Here is a 20,811-nt window from a genome sequence, read left to right as displayed (position 1 = left end):
GCTTTCCAACCCTTGGTTGGGGTTCGCTTTAGTGAAGGCGTCGGCGAGGTTGTCGTCGCCATGGATCCAACGGATCTCCATTATCTCGCGTCGTTCGTACGATTGCCGTAAGGCCATAATGTCGATCATAAGCCTCTTCTCTTTCGTGATGCCTAACCGGTCCATATCTCTGAGGCATAGTAGAAAGGGTGTATTGACCGGAAGGATATGGAAGGTCATGGTTCCGAAGGTGGTGATGATGCTCACCGTACCAATGCCCACTAGTTGGTCCCCCGGGCCGAAGCTGATAACGGCGATGCCTGCCTTCGACCTGTCGAGCGCTGCTGGGTAGATCTTCTGTAGCGCTTCCAACTGGCCCTGTCCTCCGGTAGACCAATGTGATGCTCCAGTATCAGGGATAATCCCTTGGAAGACGTCTGGCCCGTACCTTTCCTGGGTATTGTATACCTGGGCCGTCCCCTCGTCTGGCTCATCTGGTGGATATAAAAAGGGGAGTAGCGAGGCCCCTGAGCTTGTCTTCCTTTTTCCCTCGGTACGGGTGTGATCACCTAATGCTTCTTCAGCTAGGTTGTGGTGACTCAAGGCTTCGCTTGATCCTTGGCTTCCTTCGTGTAGGGCCGACGATCCCTTACTTCGTACGAATCTGCCTTGACAACCATGGAAGAATGCCTCCTCGTTGAGGGTATTGACCGCTTGCCTGTCATTCAGAGTGGAATATCCTCCTGACGATGAGGGAGCGAAGAAGACGTGTTGGACCTCGTCGACGTCGTCGAAATCGTTGTCGACGGTATCGTCGATCCTGGTGAGGAAAGGAGTGATGTCCTCATCGATGTCAGATTCGTAGTCATGGTCCTCTTGTGTGGAAGGGTCCTTTCCTTCGTAGTCGACGATGAATTGTTGGAATTGGCCTGGGCTATTCTTGCCCTCGGTGCCCTTCATCTGCTTGTATTTCTCGTACGACTTATCTCTTTCCTCTTGGGTATGGCTTGTCGACCAACAGCCGTCTTTCTTGCAGACCCAGCACTTTCCGCGAGGCTGATTTCCGCGTGGCCTGAATCTTGTGGCTGCTGTTGATCCTCCTCGTGTCTCTTGATCATTGGATCGGTTGCCGTATCTGGCTTCCTTTCCTTTGCCGTTGTATGTACGGTCGACCCAGTGTTGTTGATATGGTGCGTCAACTGCTCGGAATTGCTGTTGTCTGGGCATCCTGGCCTCGATGTTGAAATTCGACCTCAGCCGTGAGCAGAGGGTCTCGTAGTCGGTTGGCGGTGCGTGTAAAGTTACCCTTGCCTCGGGGACTCGCTGGACCGCTGTACAGAGATATCCGACTTTTCTCTCGTTAGTTCCCTCCGTTGGCTGGGTTTTGGCTAACTTGTCGATCTTGTCGATGAGCTCCTCGAGAATCTCAACGCGTGGCTTGCCCTCCATTCCGCGAGCGATAGATCCATATGAAAGTGCTCTTAGCTCGGCAAGGAGCTCGAGGCTCCTATCGTGTGTCTCGAAGCGGCTTCGGATTGCGTCAACAATGCTGAGGAAGTCTGATTTGTCGAGTGTACGCACCGCAAGGTAGTAGTATTCCTCCGCCTTGCCCGTGAGTACAATCGTGATGGCTGAGTGATATTGGTGTTCCTTGATTCCTGCCTTCTCGCAGTAGTCGTAGAACATGGTCAGGGTCTCTTGTAGGACCTCGTACTTCCCCCCTGCATACTTCTTCTCTTTTGGGAAGATTTTCGTGAGGTCTGTTAATTGCCTCGGGCTTGCAAGGGTCTGGTCTTGTTCATCCCGTGATTCGCGGAACGTTGGAGTATAGCGTTGACTGTGTGTAGTCGAGCGAGGGCCTAGCCGGAGCTCTCGGCTGTGGTCTAACGGTTGCGGTAACGGGTTTAATGGTGGTGTGATCGACGGCAAGCTCGGGCTTGTAATAGAGATTGGAGGAGCCGTTGCTTGACGTACTGGATTCGGGCCGCTGCTACTGTGATTCTTCTGAGGTCCGACTGCGCCGTTGGTGATCTTCAAGAGGAATTCCGGCCTGGTGGTACGCTGGTTGAACTCGCTAAACCGATATATCGCGCGGTCTACCTGTTGTTGGTTCCAATACGTAAACTCTGTTGCCGCTAGGGTTGCTGCGAGTACCTCGTGAGGCTCTCCTGTCTTCGACGAGTCTGGCAGTACGCCTCGGCTATGGAGGAATCTAACAACTTCTCTTACGATGCCTTTGTTGGCGCTCGCGAACCATTCGCCTAGCCAATGTCCGATGTCATCGGTAATTTGGTAGAACAGGGGTTGCCCTTCGAGTTCCTGTTTTGAATAGATCTCCATTAGGAAGACGAGGGCTGCGTCTATCTGTTCCTTGTTCGGCATGTCCGCTTCGTCGAATGTCCAATTTCCCCAGTATGAAGCATTAATGCTCATCCACTTGAAGGGGATGGGCATCCTTGATAACGCCATTCTCCCTGACTCGCTTATAGTCGTGCTCTGGCTGGTGCTCGTACTTGACGCAGCCGGTGTGTCTGACCTTAGTGGGCTCGAGCTCGAGCCACTCATTGGTTGTGGCATCATGAGACTGTCGTCGCTTGCTTGGGTTGACGGGGTCTGGCTCGATCCCGCCCCTTCTTGCTGACGGGCGCTAGATCTCGTCGTTACTCCTGGCCTCGTTGCCGTGGGCTCCTCGGGCTCAGCCACCATCTTGGTCTTCTTCCTTGGCCGCGTGGTGCCCTTTTGTGCTTTGGTCGAAGGGCTCGTACTTCACGCGTTGGAAGGTATAGTCGGTATATTGTCTCGCGGGCGTAAGTCGCAGGCTGCGGAAAATAGATATAATTGTCGCGCGGGCTGGTCGCGGTTGGTGTACTTGACAGACTCAAATTCGCGGTCTTGCCGCGATGAAGTCGGTATAAGTAAAGGGTCCTTCGTCGGTCGTCGGGCGCTCGAGGCGTCTGGCCGGTCGACCGTCGAAGGCGTTGCTGACGTGATGGACGCCTCCTCTCGTGAGATTCGAGAGGTCAAGGTAGCACGATTCCTCTATCCCGTTCGGTATTAGAGGGTCGTCTCTTCTGCTTTCGTGAGATGCCTTGCTGATCTGCGATAGTGGAATTTAACCACTGATCAGTGTTGGTATTCCTTTCACAGGGAATTTGGTTCGAACCGTAGGGTCCTGGGGGTGACGAAGTATCAATATCTCTGTATTGATTGATTCTGCGTAAGGAGTAGAAGGGAGATTCCAACCGGAGGTTGGGTGGGTAGTCGAGGTCTAATTGTACTCCCTCGAGGTGGCCCATGCTCTGCCCTTACTCGCGGTCGAATTGGACTTCCAATCCGACAGTTGGGTTATTTAGCGTTTAAGAAGTCCATGCGGGGGGTGTTATTAGTAGGGACCCTGGGGGTATTGGAGTATGTAACTTGATATCAAGCTTCGAAAGCACACTTTCGGCACTTAAAGAAACAAGCCCGGCCCCTCTGAAGCCTCCCTGGATGTTTTTTACCGTTAGGGTTTGCGTGAAAGCGTTGTGAAATGCAGGGAAGAAGTCCTCCTTCGTAATATAGGTATTACCCCGGCGCATCTTATCCTTAATTTATCGACCATAAGCCGTCTTTAGTGGCCCAAAACACCCAGCGTCTAAGGGCTGAAGTAGATGAGACGAATGGGCCGGCATATAGAGTGTGACGATATTGTTTTCCTTGTAATATATCTTAAAGTCCGCAGAGTGGTGACTTTCGTGCCCATCGACGACGAGGAGGCGATAATTGCTAGTTATACGCGGTTTTGTGTGCCGATTAAAGTCCTGGAGCCAGTCTAGGCCTCTTTTATTTGTTGTCCATCCGTTTTCAGACGTTACGATGACCCAGTCGCATAGGAGATCTATTTCTATATACCAGGTAGAGAGGTGATATTGGCCTGTAACGATGATGTACGGCGGAACGCTGTAGCCTGACGAACTGATGGCCTGAATGACTATAACCTATTTACGATTGCCAGGCTGTATCATTTTTATATTTGAACGCCTTTCGGCACTCGTGACGACCATCCCGGACGCAATCTGGCCCATCATAAACCTAGTCTCGTCGAAGTTGTAGATATCGGAGTCTATAATACCGTATTTCGCAATTGTGTTCGCTATAAGCCGAACCTACGCATTTATCGCATCTAGATCTTCGTATTAGGCCCTCTTATAGTCGTACTTATAAAAAAAGCGCGTCCGGAGCTATGGTTGTCGTTTAACGAAGTTTGAAGCCCAGCGCTTCCCAACTAGGGGCGCATCGCGGTCGGCGAGCAATCGATTAGCCATTTCTTCCACACCATTAATCCGGGGAGGAAACGATCGGGAATCCAGGTCGAGGATATACTCAACTAGCTTCTCCTCTTCAAGCTCCGTCAATTTGCGTGAGTTAGGTATAGTATCTTATCATATAGGTGTGCCTTTTAATCGGGTACCTAGGGTCCTAAGGGGGACTAAATAGATTCTTACTGCGGCTCGAATGCTGAGTTTAGGGTTTTTTTTGGATAGCCTTGACTGCTAAGTTCAATTGGGCCTCTTTGCTTTGTGACGACATGATTATTTGTGGCGTGATACGCATTAGAAGTGAGGAGGAAGGATGAACGCGGTTGGGTGGGCAGCTCGCTTGTCTGGGCAGCTCGCTTATCAAGTACGTTATCTATTTGTATAGAAGAGAGGCTCCCTTAATAGAACCTAATAAGAAATTAATACTTACTTTAGCTATACGTTAGCGGAGGTAGCGCGGTATAGCTGTTACGGCCAGCTAGTCGTAGAGGTAGTTTGCAGAAGTTGAGGCTGCGGAACTGGTAACAGTAATCGTAGTCGGGGATAGCTTCAGGGAAGCTATGTCTGTCAATCGTAGGATAAGGTAAGGCTTCGGTGATCAATCGTAGTCTTGTCAAGGTAGTAGCTGAAAGCGGATGTTAATCCTGATACGAAGTTAATTGCTGAAGAAGCTATGGGAAGTCTGTCCTAGAGCCCGGCTCGAGTCCATCCTATATACAAGTCCTGATCCTGAACATATCCTTTGTTGCCTGGTCACCATGTTCGTTGGTGATCACTAAGTGGATACTGGTGAGCGCTCACTTTGGGTGATCACTGTGATCACCTTATCGTGTGCTCACTTTGGGTGATCACTGTAATCACCTTATCGTGTGCTCACTTTGGGTGATCACTGTAATCACCTTATCGTGTGCTCACTTTCCTTATCGTCACGTGACTTGTTCCATAGTTCTTCCGTTCCATGAGGAGTCACCTGAGTTCCCGGATTCTCTGCGTATATCAGGTAGATAGCCGCCGCAGGCCTGTGGGGCGGGCCCCCTGGCCTTGTTATGCATGTTGGGTTGTAACAAAGAGGTCCTGGACAAAATTCGAAAGCTTATTAATCTCGTTTTTAAGCTCAGAATTATCCTAATAGTTAACCTGCTTAACTACTCTGACCTTTACAGTCGGCTTCCGGACTCGTCCCGACCACCGAGTTATACCGGCGTCCCCGTAAACTATAATTAATAGCCCTATATCTAGAGAGACCGCTATAGTCGTAAAATTTAGCTCATATAGGCTAATATTAAGAGATGATAATGCAGTGGGCCGTAGCCCTCTATAACCTTAACAATTACTAACAGTGGGTACCTTTCGAGGTATGTGTTCATGCAGGACCCGATTAGCATGTTGATTGTCACGAAATAGGAATAGCATCAGCACTCTGTAATCAGCCCATCACGTGCGTTATCACGTGACTCTCTCATTTGTTCCTATCCCATCGGGTGCTGATGGACAGCACTTTCGCCAAGACCATGAAATACCCACTACTTATCCACTATTAACCCGCATTTAAAGGGGTATTTGACGATACGTCACTCATCCCTATGCTCTTTTGCCTATTATCATCACTATTATTACCATTTTGATTGATATTGTGATGTCTTCTGGTGATTCTGATACCTCTATTGCATCTAATGCTTCTATTACTTCTATACGCAGCTGTATAGTAGTTGAGGTCCACCCAGAAGACCTTACTGCTGCCTGTAATACAGACTGTACGCCCGAGCGCTGTGACGCAGCTACAGTCCGGCCCCACGAACCTCCGGCTAATCGGCATGGTCCTCCGGGCTCCTTCCGGACCTTCAACGTGCCGGCCCGTGCCCAAGAGATACGGGGGCTGCCGGCAAGCCCGCTTGAACTGTTCCTCCAATACGTCCCGCAGAGCCTCGTGGGGCAGTGGGCCAAGTGGACGAATACAGCGCCGTTGTCTAAGGAGGGCCCTAGGGCTAGAACGTCTAGAGCGAATTCATGGCGGCAGACTTCAGCAGACGAGATCTACCTCTTCCTAGGGATCCTATTATATATAGGGATTCATAGGGAGTCTAGATTATCAACCTATTGGTCAACCCAGCAGCAAACGGAGGATCCTTTCCACCTGTTTACACGGTTTATGTCCCGGGACCGTTTCCAACTGCTACTCCAGCGACTACGGATATTCAACACTGCGGAATTCCAGCCCAGCCTGCAGACAACTCGAAAGGGCTGCTTAGATTGTAGTGTACCATTATGTATTAACAAAGATTGCTGGTACCTCTGGCACAACCAAAATTTATAGGAAATAGAGGTACTGCAGCCCTATTGGTCAACTTAATAGACTTGCAAGCCCTCATTGGCTCTACCCCGCCCTTGGCGAAAGTGCTGTCCATCAGCACCCGATGGGATAGCACCTTTCCTTGTTCGATTCTATTTGGGTTAATACAAGCCACTTTTACCACACTTCATATGCCCATTGCTGCGTGCCATAACTCGTGACATTAATGCTAACCCCGCAGTCTAGTCGCAAGTGTAGCCTCACTATCTATCTCGAGCCAATCAGCCTTCGCACGTCGGCAGATCATGGCTAAGAAGTCTCTGACTTCCAGCGTCAAATATATCTTCCTTTGTGACTCACACAAAATACTGACGTATATCGCAAAACTGATCAGTACAAGCAAATCCTGTGCACACTAACCGTCATCATCACTCAGTATCACTCAGTAGCAGCATCACCATCACTCGGTCAGCATGAACCACCAACACCAAGACCTCGAGCTCGAGACAACGAGCTTGCCCGATAACGGATCGACAATCGGCCGCGCAATACACCAGCAAGAACCTGTCGAGGAAATCGAGCAGGCACCATTACCACCCGCAGACAGAGGAAGAGAGGCCTGGCTCGTCTTGCTTGGATGCAGTCTGATCCAGATTCCCGTCTGGGGTGCGTGGGCCCTGATGCTCCATTATGACGTGAACCCGAAGGAATCTGACCCGAGCTGTCCGTAGGCTACTCTCTTGCCTTTGGTGTTTTTGAGGAATACTACGGAAGTCATCCTCATAAGCTCAAGGGCGATGCCAGCAACGTTGCAGTGATTGGGACAACGATGACTGTACGTCCATGTACCCATGTTGAGAGCCTGACGACAACCAACAATTCTCACTTACATATCATTATCTACATGTGCTAACAACGTCAGGGCATCATGTACCTCATCTCTCCTTTCACATTCACAATCCTGAGCAGATGGCCTCGTCTACGGCGCTGGTTTGGCCCACTCGGGCTAGTCCTCACAGCAATTGGCTTCCTCCTGTCCTCTTTCGCGACAACAGTGTGGCATTTGATTGCAACGCAAGGCGCCATTTGTGCCCTTGGCTGTGGGCTGCTCTTCACACCTACGACTCTGTACCTCGATGAATGGTTCGTGAAGCGAAAAGGCCTGGCCTACGGCGTGATGTGGGCTGGTAAGTCTGCCGCTGGTGTCGGGCTGCCCTTCGCTATGGAAACTTGTCTGCAGAAGTTCGGACCAGTAGTCACGCTTCGAGCTTGGAGTACTGCAACGGTATGCTTCGAATATTCATGTCCTTATGAAGTTGCAAATACCATACTCACAAGCTCACAGGTTCTCGTCTCGGCGCCTCTTCTTTACTTCCTGAAACCGCGAATCCCCCTCTCCCAATCTTCTGGGGTGCGCCGAATCAATCTCAACTTCATCCACCTCCCCTCATTCTGGATGCTCCAAATCGGCAACGTCCTCCAATCTCTCGGCTACTTCCTCCCCTACACCTACCTCTCCACCTACGCCGTCCAACAACTTCACGTTTCGACCACCGTCGCAACGACCCTCCTCGTCCTCATTAACGTCACCTCCATTCCCGGTGGCATAGTCATGGGTAGCCTCGGTGACCACCTCCGCGTCACCACCGTGATTCTCATCTCGACCATCGGCTCAGCGCTTGCTGTTTTTCTCTTCTGGGGGTTTTCGAGCCAGACGTCGCTGCTAGCTGTCTTCAGTATCACGTACGGCTTCTTCGCCGGCGGGTTCAGTTCTACCTGGTCTGGAGTGCTGTCCGAGTTGAAGGCTGAGAGCCCGGCGGTTGACACGGGTTTCATCTTTGGGTTATTGGCTGGTGGTAGGGGGATTGGGAATGTGATCAGTGGTCCGTTGAGCGTGGCGTTGTTGACTGGTGATGGGTGGATGCGCGATGACAAGAGTTGGGGGTACAATGGACAATATGGTGGGATTATCTTGTTCACAGGCTTTACGGCAGTGTTGGGCGGATGGGGTGCGCTAGGTAGGGTCAAGTGGATATGCACAAGGTGAGGTGAGTGCTTAGATCTGCACCTAATCGATGGAAGTTCATTACCTCAGTCGGGATCGAAAAAGGACAATTTGGCGAATACTAAGATACATCAAGTTTGCGTAGACTTCCGCCTTGAGGAGGCAATATAGACACAAAACATTGATCATGGATAGACATTATTACTATTGAAATCTCTATAGTTCAATTGTGGCATAATCCTCAACCTTCCGCGGGAACATGCTCGTCATTACAACCATCCGCCTAGTGGTTTCTCTTGTAAATAGTACCGTTTCCGGTAAAGTCACCAGTCTGGGTAGTGAAGTCATCAGTGTTGCTAAAATTGTCGATCTTTCCGAGCAGAATCTCAAGCATGCGGTACGCGACACCAGGAGTGTATCCGGGCAGCTCATGGCCGGCAAGACGAGCAGTGTAGAAAGTCAATCCACGGTCAGCGGTCCACACACCCTGGATACCAGCGCCGGCGAGCGCGCCACCGTTGTACTCGGGGTGGTAGGGGGCGATAAGAGGGGTGGTGGGGTACTCCGACAGACCCTGTGCGCCGTTCCAGGTCATGTTCTGGATAGCAAAGAGCGTACCGTTGGTGCTGAGGAGCATGTCGAGGTCGCCGGAACCGATGATGGTGTTGTTGGTGAACTCGATGACGCGCTGCAGGGCACCAGTGATGGCAGGGCCGTTGGACTGGTCAGAACCGCGACTAGTACCGTTTCCAAAGACGTTGACGTCGGTGCACTGCTGCCAGTCGGAGTTAAGGGGCGCGTTGAGCGCCTTCTTGACATCGGTGCGGTTGAAGTAGATCTCGGCGCCGGGTGGGGTGTAGTCACCGCTGTTCACAATGCCGAGCTGTGAGTACGGGTGCGGGCAGGTCTCGGTAATGTGGTAGATGTTGAAGCAGGGGTTGACCTCGATGATGGCCTCGTAGAAGGTGTCGAACATGTCGCAGGCGTAGACATCGCTGTTGTAGGGATCGGGCAGGACGGGGAAGGGCTCCTGGGGAGGCGGGAACTGGAAGTAGGTGTCGAGGTAGGAGGAATAGTTGCACGAGTCCTGGCGGTCGCGGACTTGCTCCATGAAGGTCGAGTTGAGGTAGAAGAGATTATTCCAGAACTCGACGTAGGGGAGGATGACGACCTGCTGCTGGATGGTCTCGTCGCCGATGATGGGGTCGTTGATCGAGATACCGGCGAGGTTGAAGTAGTCGGTATCGTTGGCGGAAATGAAACCGTCGGCGATATATGGGACGTAGTATCCGGCGTACGACTCTCCAGTGATGTAGGTCTTCCAGGTCTTGAGGTCAAAGGTATCGATGAAGCTCTTGTAGAAACCGCGGAACTCAGTCGCAAGCTGAACCTCGTCGGTAATGTTGGGCACTCCCTGGGAGTAACCAACACCAACAGGCTGCTCAACCCACAGCATGTTGGTCAAGTTGGTCCATGAGTAGGGGTTTTGAACGGGGGCAAGCGTGCCCGCTTCCCAAGTGAATGGGCCGTTCTCCGTGAGGAAACCGGACAGAGAAGAGCATCCGGGTCCGCCATTGAGCCTGTCGCACGTTAGCAGGCTGCACTAGATTAATGATGGCTCCATCGCCTTACCAGATAACCACCTCTTCAGGAGTCTGCGCGGCTGTTGAGGGGAAGAACCAGAAGAAAAGCTCGCGGGTCTCGTCGGGGCTGTCGGAGATGGGGAGCAATCCAGCGTAGGATTCGCCAATGTCGAAGGGCACTTCCGGAATGCCAGTGCCGTTAACAGCGAAAGCTTGAAGAGACGTTAGCTTGGCGACCGATGGCTTCATTCCTCGTTTTCTTCTTACCCTTGGTCTTTTCTGTCAAGAATTGGGAGGCGCGCTTCTGAATCTCAGGGTGAGAGAAGGGCTGGTTGGCCGCGCTGGCCGCGCGCCTCTCGACGATGGAACGCGGAAGCGTAGGCTTGGTCGGTTTCTTGAAAGCAAGCGCAGACGAGGCGCAAAGCAGCCCGCTGAAGAGGTTGAGGAGCTTCATCTTGAGTTTAACTGGGGAGAAACTGCAACGGGGAGAACGCCTCTACTCCTACCAGAGCTGGCCCGGCCGCGGTATTTGAACATCTTCGTAGATGACGGCATCACTTCACACCGGCCCTGACGCTTACCGCAGGCAGAAGGAGGAATACCAAAGTGCCCAAAAGTCCCCTGATAGAATGGGTCACTTCTCGATGATTGAACGGCGGTGGGTCCAGGCAGCTGTTGATCATTGGGTTCATGGTACGTTGGTCGGGAGTTCGGCATGCGAGAGAGCGTTGCTAGCCGGCCTTCTCCAAAGGTACCTTGGACTCATCTAGACCCGTCAGAAAGCTCATGTCAAGAAAAGTCGTGTTTAGATTACCTGAACCTTAAGGTCCTTTGGTAATGAACTTGTACTGATAAGCCTGATTGGTCTTCGCCGAGTCTCGGTGTCATGTAAACTCGATGTTTCCTTCTTAGCGACCAACGGCGCGGAGTAATCTGGCACTTCTGGGTATTAATCGCGTGTTCGGCTCTTGAAGGCCGCATAAAAGTTGTAAGACGACGCACCCGGGCACGAGCTGCCACCTTCCCCTTAAGGTTAAGGCGGGTCCTGCAGATCGACAATGAAGCTCCAACGGCCCTCCCGGCGCGTTCGTGATTCGATCACTGTGTCTTAGTGTCGTTGGAGCAGACAGGGCCCGGATAGATCAAGCTTCGGGCGCACGATGCAGCCGAAGTTTGGTCTAGCTTGGCGAAGCTTGTCAAGCTTGGCGACTCTTTGGGGGGCCGCGGCGGCAATGGGCGGGCTGTTTGCCTGGAGCCTGGAGGATCGATACAAACGCGGCAGAGCGGGAGAGAAACAAAAAGTCCGACCTCCCCGGCATATTAACAGGGGTCAAAGGTTCGCCAGCGTTGGGACCTGCCTGGGAGGTACTACGGTGATATCGTATTGCAAAGTGCGGGATGTCGCGCAATCACGACGTTGAGTGATGCAAGGTAAGGAAGAGCTCGATGCATACTTTATGAGGCAAGTAATTCGCTCATGTGAAGTGCACGGCTTATCTACTGCCCGTCACGTATGCCATGTTCTGCTTAAAAGTTCCAGTTCATCTTGTTCTTAGAAAGTTTACCTCTATGTGCCCCCGTAGGGTTGTGCTTGGAACCCCGCGTTATCGCCCATTCCTCGCTTAGTAACCAGAGACACTCCCCCGGCACGTGTAGGTCAAGAGTGGTTGCTATTTACGCCCCGCCTCCCTTCAACGAACCCGTTATTGACGGCGGGACAAAGTTGGCGCAACAACTCCATGGCTCCCTCAATCGCCGGCATCACGTGGTGCTAAGCGTCGACTTACTACTGCAGAACGATGGTCAAGACGGTGAAGACCAATCAAAGCTAACAAGCCCAAGAGAAGGATGACATCAGGCGCGTTGGCACCGCAGTCCGGTCCAGTGACTAACCTGTTTGGCGTGTCCTGAGCACTGCCCACGAGTCTCACGGCCACACCGAGCAACATGCCCCCTCAATCGCGTGCAGCATTTGCGGCGTGGTTGAAATGTAAAAACGGTTTCAGCCCTCTGTGCAGAAAAGAGGCGTAAATCGGCCAATACGATGACCGGAATGTCGTGGCTGAAGATGCTGACGCGGCAGCCACACTGTTGGTTGGCCTCGCAAGGCCCAACATCCATCCGTCTGACATCGCCAGAGCTGAAGGTAGATAACAACCATACTTGAACCTGACATTAAGGTAGCATCAACATACCCACAAGTCGATCGCGAATCTACCATCACAAAGAGCCGCAAAGACGCAACTGCGATGGGACCCTCAAAAACATCCCCTTCCGAGGCGGCACCAGCCTACGATGAGCACGGCTTCCACGACGAGCACCCCGTAAACGCATTCCCCCCTTCAGGATCAGCCTCAGCCTACGCGACGATCCCGCAGAACGACGAGCGCGACATCGAGCTGGCGCACAATCACACAGCGCCAGATTCGTCGACCCCTTTCAACCCATTCAAGCCGCATCAGCACTGCGAGACGTGCGACAAGTTCACGTCGGCGCGCGAGGTCAGGGCCAACGAGAGGCACTGCTGCCTCTGGGTTGCTATTGTCTTCATGACAATCAGCTTCTCGGTGGCGATCTTGGGAATTGTTGCTGTTGAGGCAAAGTTCAAGCATCACAAGGACTAGGGTTCAGATCAGAACTACGGCTGTTTCTCTAAGTTGTCTGTCTACTAGTCATAATCTTCTAGGGGTGGGGAGTTTCTCCACCTGGATTGGTGCGCAATAGACGTATGATCGATCGAGAAGTTGAATTCTGGCCCCAAGCAAGATGCTGGCGAGGATATGGTAAGGTACCTCAAGATTTGTGCTGCTTCCTCCAGTCCGGTCCTTTCCTACAAATGATCCAAGCCAAAGGCAACTCGGTTGCAAGGAGCAATGCATAGACAGCAAAACACCAACCCAAACCCGCAGCATCAGCAAGGGGCTGTAGTGCTGCAATGGCTGCACCCGCTCCCAAGCATCTCACTATGCTAGACGCACCCTGTGCTGTAGCAGATCTTTCGCAGTTGAGATCGGTCAAGAGTGTTCCTGTCATCTAGTTTGGTTAGAGCTTCGATCATCCCATTTTAGCTTCACAATATGCTCCGTACCGTGAACAGACTAGCGGTGGTGATTCCAGTAATGAACTGCATCAGTATCATGACAGCCATGTGCTAGATCATATCAGCAACGTTCCGCAACTCAAGATGGCAAGGAATCTTACCGCTCTTGTCATGAGAGCGAGACCGTATCCAACTGTTCCCAACGCGCTTATCGTAAATAAATAGTACAAGCCCTTCAGTCTGATTTGTTCAATTTGCACTTCAGAGGGTGTAGTGCTCTTATGTTCACTGTTCTCTGTTAGCTTGCTAGTTGCTCTTCGGTAATTCCGATTGAGAATTCTCCCTGTCCCTTTGATTAATCCAAGGTGCTTATTTTGGATAGTGGGAGATGACAAACCAGTTATAAATGAGCCTATGCCTCCAGCGACCCCAGACGGAATGTAAATCAACCCAGTGGTCAGGTAGTCTAATTTGTAGATCTCCACACACTGGGCGCCCAGCGATGTTTGCAGTGTCATTTTCACAGAATATGTGATGCCGTAAAGTAGTATCACTACAAGTGAGCTGCGGTCTTTCAAGATGGGGAGACAGGCGAATGGGTTAGGCCAGTTTCATATGGAAGTTTGACTTTTCAGCACCCGCACGTTCGTTTTCTGGGATCTGTTGCTGATCAAAGTGAAGAAGCTCCAGTAAATGCCTCTGACTCTAGCGCTTCCATTTCCCACGATGTTGCGCTGCGTCTCAGGGAAGAAAAGCAGCATGGTAAGCGTTGTGATTGAGATAACAATCACTAGAAACCAGAAGATCCATCTCCATCCAAGCTCTTGAGTTATGCTGCCTCCTATCACAGGCCCAAGGCTCGGGGCAATGTCCGTACTGAGGCATTCGTTAACGCAAATATTCACACAATCAACTGCTGAGGATGAAAGATGGACTTGCAAGAGTAGTAATACACCAACAAAACCGCCCCTGTCTTTCGGCAACGTGATGTCCGATATGACGCCGTACGTAATGGCAGTCAACCCTAATCAGTATTAGAGACGGTTCAGACACATGCCTGTCAAGTACTGGTCCTCACCAGAAGCACCAGCAAGGCAGGAAATTAACTTTGAAGAGCAATCCCAACATTTGCTCCAATCATCAAGACAAACATCAAGAGGAATATCGGTCTCCTTCCACTTTGATCAGCCATATCCCCCATAAAGGCAGGCGCGATTGCAGCGGTAAGCAAATACGAGGTGATTGTAAGATTGATCAAAAAGACCGAAAGCTTCAGATCTCGAGCGACAGGAACAAGAGCCGGATAGTATATATAACTACTCATGGTAGAAAACATGGCGGAAAAGGATGCACTGAGGCTTAACCAGTGTTTCTGCCCCTTGGTGAACACCGTAAAAGGTTCTTCCTCGTTGGCATTCTCTTTCGTAAGCTCGGCATTTTCATCGGATAAAAGGATAGGTTGCAAAGGCACAATGCCTTCGGCACTTTCAATAACGTGGTTCATCAGTCAGCCGGCCGGACCAGTCAGCCGGACGTTTTTTTCTAAACACACTTATGTCCAAACCACTTAAACCTTTGACGCGTAAAATCTCAACAACCATAATGCCAATCTACACCCAAGAAGACAAAGTCATTCTTGCGATTGAAGCGATCCGATCGACACGCGCTGCAGGTAGTAACTTGAGCATTTCGCGTGCCGCAAAGACCTACGGTATTCCGAAGAGCACCTTAGCCGATAGAATGAACAACCGACCGCGACGCGAACAAACTCAACCCCAACGACATAAACTCGATCCGATCGAAGAGAAAACACTTCTCCAATACGTTATTGAACAGGATTCCAGAGGATTTCCTTTGCGCCTTGGCGGTGTAGAAAATATGGCCAATCTCCTGCTGCGAGCGCGTAATGCCGAGCCTGTTGGCAAGCGATGGGCCAGGCGGTTTGTGGACTCACAGCCTGCTCTGAAAACCAAGTTTAATCGTCCATACGATTATCAAAGGGCTCTTCAAGAAGACCCAGAGGTTATTTCAAAGTGGTTTGTGTTGTTACGCAACATGATGATCAAGTATAGAATCCAAGAGGAGGACCTATACAATTTCGACGAGACTGGCTTCATGATGGGCATGATCACCGCGTCAATGGTGGTAACACGCGCCGATCGACGCGGCAAAGCAAAGCCTGTCCAGCCGGGTAACCGTGAATGGGCTACAGTCATTGAATGTATCAATTCGGGCGGGTGGTGCATCCCTCCGTTCGTGATCGTCAAGGGCGTATATCACCTTGCCAGTTGGACCACAGAATCAGGTTTTCCGAGCAACTGGGTCATCAAGCCCACTGCTAATGGATGGACGGATAATCAGACGGGTCTTGACTGGATTAAACACTTCGACAAACATACTAAGAACCGAACTAAGGGCGTCTACCGGATGCTCATTATCGACGGCCATGAGAGCCATTTATCGGCCGAATTCGACGATTACTGCAAGCAGAACAATATTGTAACGGTCAGTATGCCTGCACATTCGTCGCATCTATTACAGCCATTGGATATTGCGCTTTATTCGCCTTTGAAACGCGCATACGGTGATACAATCAACCTATTTATCAGAGCCTCCATAATCCACATCACCAAGTCAGAGTTCTTTATTGCCTTCTACCAGGCCCACAACAAAGTTTTTAATGAAGAAAACATTAGGGCTGCTTTTCAAGGCGCTGAAGTTTCACCATAGAACCTAGAGCATGTCATTGAAAAGCTTGATGTACGTTTACGGATGCCTATACCTCCTGTGGCCAGCCCTTCAACACCACCACCTTGGCAGTCGCAAACGCCCTCTAACCCACAACAAGCCGTCTCGCAGTCCAACTTTATCAAAAGCCGGATCTCTGCTCATAAAGGAAGCTCACCGACACCAATTATTGCTGCAGTTGAGCAATTGTCAAAGGGTGCGCAGGCAATGGCGCACTCAATCACTATTTTGACTGATCGGCTTCGTACCCTTGAGGATGCGAATGTAGCACTTGCTAAGCGTCGGAGGGCTAAAAGGTCGCGTGTGCAGCTTAGAGGGGCACTTAGTATAGAGGAATCTCAGGGTTTGCTGGAAGAGAAACAAAAAGGTAAACGTCCAGCACCTCGAGAGGATGAGGAGGGGGGTCCATCAAAGAGAGCCCAGCCGACTCGGAGACGCTGTGGTGCGTGTGGTAAGACTGGGCATAATGCACGAACCTGTTCCAAAGATGTCGAATTATCAGGAGATTCTGATAGCGATAACCAATAATTGATTTAATGCGTTGTGGTTGAGAAATACTAGATGTTGTTGTGGACGTGGGAAAAAACGTCCGGCTGACTGGTCCGGCCGGCTGACTGATGAACCACGTTATCGTTTACCCGTGTCATTTCGTCTCGGTGGAGTTGACCTGTCTTGAGTCAATGCAGAAGACGATAATGAACTGCCGGACACGAGGTAGGTAAGCAGACAGTTGCTCTGTCTCGGGAAGACGGTATTAAGGCGCGGAGTTCGCTCTTAACAACACGGAAAAGCCAAAGCCGTCATTTCTTGGGAGGCGGGGTGTCAGAGCCCTCCCGGATAGGGGCTAGTTAGAGGTAGTAAGGAGTCCAAGCAACAAAGGAGCAGCTCAGACATATATACAGCGCAGGGAGTACACGTCGAGGGAGGAGCAGATTTCAGTAATTCATCATTCTACCCCTAACTGCAGTTGGCCTCTGAGAGCTTTCACCCTGCGTCAACAATCCCAACTTGACACGGGGTCGCAACCAATCACATGAAATGAGCTCGTTGCACAGCAGATGATAGACAGTTGGATGTTGGCCCTCAGTCTCGTGGCAGGGGTCGCACATCAACATGACAACACCAAGTACAGGGATTGAATTCGGTGATCAGAAATTTTATCACCTCTTCTTAAGAAGTTGTAACGAGCCATATCAATTCGAATTCCTTGGGCATTGCATCTCCAAGTACTGAACGTTAACTAAATCAATTCAGGTTGAACTGGTGCAAGAATCTGGGGCTCAAAGGAAGCTCGTGCCTCTTTTAGTTCCTTCTTTTCTTTTGTCTCGCTTCTAACTCAGGCGCCCAAAAGACGCATGTTGCTGAGAAATCTATGGTACTTATGTAAGTTTGATTGTGCCCTGTGCTTTGAGTTCAAAATCAACGTACGCATCTCTCAGCTTCAGCTCATTGGGGTATAAGCTGGCCAAGCAGACCTGGTGGCGGATCAAGTAGATGATTATGCGGCTGTCGGCATCTTCTTCGGGTTCGGAGATCGGCACATGCTTCCAATACTCTCGGAAGTAGGCCTTTCCGAGTGGATATCTCGGATTGCGGAATGGTGCCAGCTCGACTTCATAGGTGTCAGTATTGGCAGTATCAAATCCGATAGCACTATCGCACTATGAGGTTAATTGTTTCCCAACTCACTTTCGTTATGCGCCCATAGGGCGTTTGCATCGTACACAATGACTGCCTCGTTGTCCAGCTTGTATTTGATGTTTCCAGGCCAAAGATCTGTGTGGCAGAGTGTTGGCTTGATGGAGCGGCCTTCCGTCTCTAAGGGATGCAAGTATCGAGGAAGCACTGTATTCAGAAAGAAGTCCAATGTTGCCTCTTCTTCTGTGGCGTAGACGCCGCGAATGAGTCTTTCCCTTTCCAAAAGAAATCTCATATGAGTCGTCCACCATACTTCCCAGGAAGACTCCCAACCGTTAGGCTATGTTAGGTTGTCGAAGCGGGTATTCACTGAGAAGCCAAACTTTCCCGTGGGGGATTTCCCTGCGCTACGGAGATGAAGCGCACTTGGGACTGCCATATATGTCTCCGAGGGCGGAACATCATCGTCGATCATATCCTCAAACTCCAGGAGCAGAAAATATGTGTCCGTCTGAGATGCATACTTCCCGAATGCGACTGGCCGGGGGTATATTCGGGAATGAACTTGTAGACACTGCTCTCAGAATGCCAATGTGCTCGATTCTGTTCTAGGCCCCCCTCACCTCTTGCTTTCTGTGAAGCCAGTAAGTTAGTCAGTGGGTGTACCATACGAACTCAGTAACACTTTCAAACCGCACCTTTTCGAAGAATCGTCGAATGCTTCCATCTGGAAGCTGAATATTATACTGTGTAGTGTCACACCAGTCGCTCAACCCTAAAGAGGTTGTCTCGACCACCTTGCCGTCCTTGGGAAGTTCTTCAAGGGAAAACTCAGCACACCATCGTTGATGATTGATAGAGCAGACTTACCTGCGAGGTTCTGATCTACAGCCACGACGATGCGGTCGCTTGCCATGGCCTCAAGTTCTCGAGGTTCTAACGTCGCTGGTTGATCGTTTTGGAAATGGCATCGATGGTTTGACTTGGTGGACCTGGGCGAAGTTTTGTGCTTACACTTCAAGGCTCAGGCTACCAATGTAAAGTATTCAAGTTAATCGAGGGGTGTAAATTTGCTGAATTAGGTATGGTGATGGCCTCCCCTTGCTTGGGTTGACTTGTATGCGTTAACAAATGATTGCACTTGCGGTAACTAGCGCTGCTATACTATTCCTTCTTTCTGGCGTACGGGCGATCTTTTGATACGGACGGTGTCCAAGGATAGTGTGGCTATTGCATACAGGGATAAGATCATCATTATTCGAGGCTTCTTGGACTTTGACCAGAAGGTCAATCAGCAGGAAGATATTATACCTTAATAGTTCACATCAAATTCATTTTCACAGGCGCATAGGTAGCATTAGGGTTATACTGCATATAGACGCATTGATGGTTTCTCGGAAAGGCCATTTATCTCCATGTCGCGTCGGCGTGAGACAGACCCATCCATCTAAGCTATCGATGAGGAGCTTTAAAAGCAATGAGGCAAAAGACTGATTCAAAGTGATGTAGTAGCCACCGTTCTGTAAAACCGGCGAACCTAGCACTTCCCAACCTAACCCTCCAACTTGTTGGCGACGTGGATCTCGCGAACATTAGTCATGTTCACACCCACAAGCTTCCAAGCCATGACGCCCTTCTCGATATCACGATCCTTGTGATCGAGCAAGATGTAGCTCATGACAGGATCGGTGAAGTTCGCCTCCTGACGGAAGTAGTAATCCTGCTTGTTCTCGATGAAAGTCTGCTCGTTGTCGGCATAGCGCTCGTGCTTGCGGAAGGTATCGACGAGCTTCTGGTCGAGGAAGAGCTGGCCCGCGTGGGTCGCGACGTTGTCCTGGATGGTGCCGTTGGCAAGGCGCTCGGTGCCGGAGACGTGGGTCATGATGTGGATGTGGGGGGTGCGACCGGAGTAGTGGCCGGGCAGGTTGGTGCCGAACCAGACGGCGCCGTCGGCGTTGGTCTTGCGGAGGCCGCGGTGGAAGGTCTTGTCGCCGTTGGAGGGGTCGGCTTCACCTGCACCGTTGGCATTGGAGACAACGCCAGAGTAGATGCCAGTGGAGTTGGTGTCTGCGTGTTGGAGGTTAGTTGGATGTTGAGGATTTGGGGGCAGGAGAGGTATGGACTTACGCCAGACTTCAACCCAGATGTCGGGGACAGGCTGGCAGGTCTCGGTGTCGATGATCTGAAGGTCCAGGTACATGGGGATGCCAGACTGGCCATCGGTCAAGTCGAAGCGGTCGAGCTCTCCCTCGACGTCTGTGGACGATGTCAGCAGATTCCGGTGGATGATACACAATCGGCTAGAGAGGAAGACATACAGAAAGGTCCCTCAGTAGTCTCGATGCTAAGAACGCAGCCGTCATCACGGGTAGCGAATATATCGACGTCAGGAGTGCGCCAGTTGACGCTGTCGTCAGTGATCTCATGATCGGTCTTCAGGACGGAGTCGACATCACGCACGGTGATGCCCAGGTGACGAAAGGTATCGGCAAGCTGGGCGCGGCGATAGGCAGCCTCGTCAATGTAGCTGCGCTTCTCAAGCTGGATGTTGCAGTGGGCAAGGTTCATGGCGTTGTTGAGGGCGTAATCCTGGCGAGCGGCGATCTCAAAGGCCTGGTTGATAATTCCGTGAGCAGAGCAAGGGCGGATGATAGAGAGCATGCCGTAACAGACGACGTAGCCGCCGAGGTATGCCACTATGACAGATATCACAAACTGAAAGAATGTGTTGGTCTTTCGCTCGGGTAGCATGCTCGCCTCTGTGACGATGCGGTAGTGGGAAGCAGGGTAAGGCGCAATTTGGCCCTCAGCAGTCTCGTAGTAGACACGCACGCCGTGAGGAAGAGAATCCTCTCCAGCTGGATCTGTCATGTCAGAATATTTCTTTGAGATCTGTTTAGGTTGGGAGGCAGGGTAGGTTGCTTGAAATATTCGCCAATGCGATGAAAGGAAGGCGCTTGCGTTGTGCAAGTTGAACAGCGAAACTTTTGTGAGAAAATAAAGAACATACCAGCGACGACGCGAATATCGCGAATGTTCTGCACGTCCATTGTGAGTGACTCTCTGATGACTAGCAAAGAGCTTTGTTGTTGCGTCGGTGCAAAGGTTCTGCTAGAGGAGCCAAGATCGTGATGAGTGTTCTGCCAAAGGAGCAGGTGAGAGTGTGAGTGAGGAAGAGATTTCTTTTTTCGCAAGAGGAATTCAAGAAGGGAGGTGGGGGTTAGTGAGGT

At 51.0% G+C, this 20,811-nt stretch overlaps 7 protein-coding genes across 7 annotated transcripts; 3 read left to right on the top strand and 4 right to left on the bottom strand.

The window, feature by feature from the left end:
• Positions 1-7,040: 7,040 nt before the first annotated feature.
• On the top strand, positions 7,041-8,614 carry BDP81DRAFT_454130 (putative MFS monocarboxylate transporter; the record flags this gene model as incomplete). Its single annotated transcript, XM_060592901.1, has 4 exons — positions 7,041-7,233; positions 7,299-7,402; positions 7,490-7,852; positions 7,913-8,614. The coding sequence occupies 4 exons, from the start codon at positions 7,041-7,043 to the stop codon at positions 8,612-8,614; spliced, it is 1,362 nt and encodes a 453-aa protein (XP_060440086.1).
• Positions 8,615-8,855: 241 nt separating this feature from the next.
• BDP81DRAFT_330854 (Alpha/Beta hydrolase protein) lies at positions 8,856-10,609 on the bottom strand (the record flags this gene model as incomplete). Its single annotated transcript, XM_060585453.1, has 3 exons — positions 8,856-10,152; positions 10,205-10,367; positions 10,423-10,609. The coding sequence occupies 3 exons, from the start codon at positions 10,607-10,609 to the stop codon at positions 8,856-8,858; spliced, it is 1,647 nt and encodes a 548-aa protein (XP_060440085.1).
• Positions 10,610-10,906: 297 nt separating this feature from the next.
• Positions 10,907-11,648, top strand: BDP81DRAFT_438639 (uncharacterized protein). The gene is made up of 2 exons (XM_060591335.1): positions 10,907-11,094; positions 11,158-11,648. Exon 2 carries the CDS (start codon positions 11,316-11,318, stop codon positions 11,574-11,576), a length of 261 nt encoding a protein of 86 aa, XP_060440084.1. The 5' UTR covers positions 10,907-11,094; positions 11,158-11,315; the 3' UTR covers positions 11,577-11,648.
• A 624-nt stretch (positions 11,649-12,272) lies between these two features.
• BDP81DRAFT_116214 (uncharacterized protein) lies at positions 12,273-12,864 on the top strand. The gene has a single exon (XM_060581543.1). It carries the CDS (start codon positions 12,405-12,407, stop codon positions 12,777-12,779), a length of 375 nt encoding a protein of 124 aa, XP_060440083.1. The 5' UTR covers positions 12,273-12,404; the 3' UTR covers positions 12,780-12,864.
• An 84-nt stretch (positions 12,865-12,948) lies between these two features.
• BDP81DRAFT_465030 (major facilitator superfamily domain-containing protein) lies at positions 12,949-15,411 on the bottom strand (the record flags this gene model as incomplete). The annotated part of the gene is made up of 7 exons (XM_060594226.1): positions 12,949-13,188; positions 13,244-13,279; positions 13,357-13,538; positions 13,593-13,766; positions 13,824-14,219; positions 14,303-14,600; positions 15,304-15,411. 7 exons carry the CDS (start codon positions 15,409-15,411, stop codon positions 12,949-12,951), a joined length of 1,434 nt encoding a protein of 477 aa, XP_060440082.1.
• A 1,868-nt stretch (positions 15,412-17,279) lies between these two features.
• Positions 17,280-18,497, bottom strand: BDP81DRAFT_465029 (uncharacterized protein; the record flags this gene model as incomplete). Its single annotated transcript, XM_060594225.1, has 7 exons — positions 17,280-17,313; positions 17,372-17,555; positions 17,633-17,921; positions 17,952-18,118; positions 18,157-18,214; positions 18,280-18,398; positions 18,452-18,497. The coding sequence occupies 7 exons, from the start codon at positions 18,495-18,497 to the stop codon at positions 17,280-17,282; spliced, it is 897 nt and encodes a 298-aa protein (XP_060440081.1).
• Positions 18,498-18,958: 461 nt separating this feature from the next.
• Positions 18,959-20,311, bottom strand: BDP81DRAFT_383838 (Intradiol ring-cleavage dioxygenase). The gene is made up of 3 exons (XM_060586942.1): positions 19,900-20,311; positions 19,709-19,837; positions 18,959-19,648 (listed from the first exon to the last, which is right to left on the bottom strand). The coding sequence occupies exons 1-3, from the start codon at positions 20,240-20,242 to the stop codon at positions 19,134-19,136; spliced, it is 987 nt and encodes a 328-aa protein (XP_060440080.1). The 5' UTR covers positions 20,243-20,311; the 3' UTR covers positions 18,959-19,133.
• Positions 20,312-20,811: the final 500 nt, after the last annotated feature.

This window comes from Colletotrichum phormii (assembly GCF_030913505.1).
Source record: "Colletotrichum phormii strain CBS 102054 chromosome Unknown BDP81scaffold_26, whole genome shotgun sequence".
NCBI classification, from domain to species: domain Eukaryota; kingdom Fungi; phylum Ascomycota; class Sordariomycetes; order Glomerellales; family Glomerellaceae; genus Colletotrichum; species Colletotrichum phormii.
The sequence above is the reverse complement of the archived record's forward strand: the minus strand, read 5'-3'. Positions and strand labels throughout refer to the sequence as shown.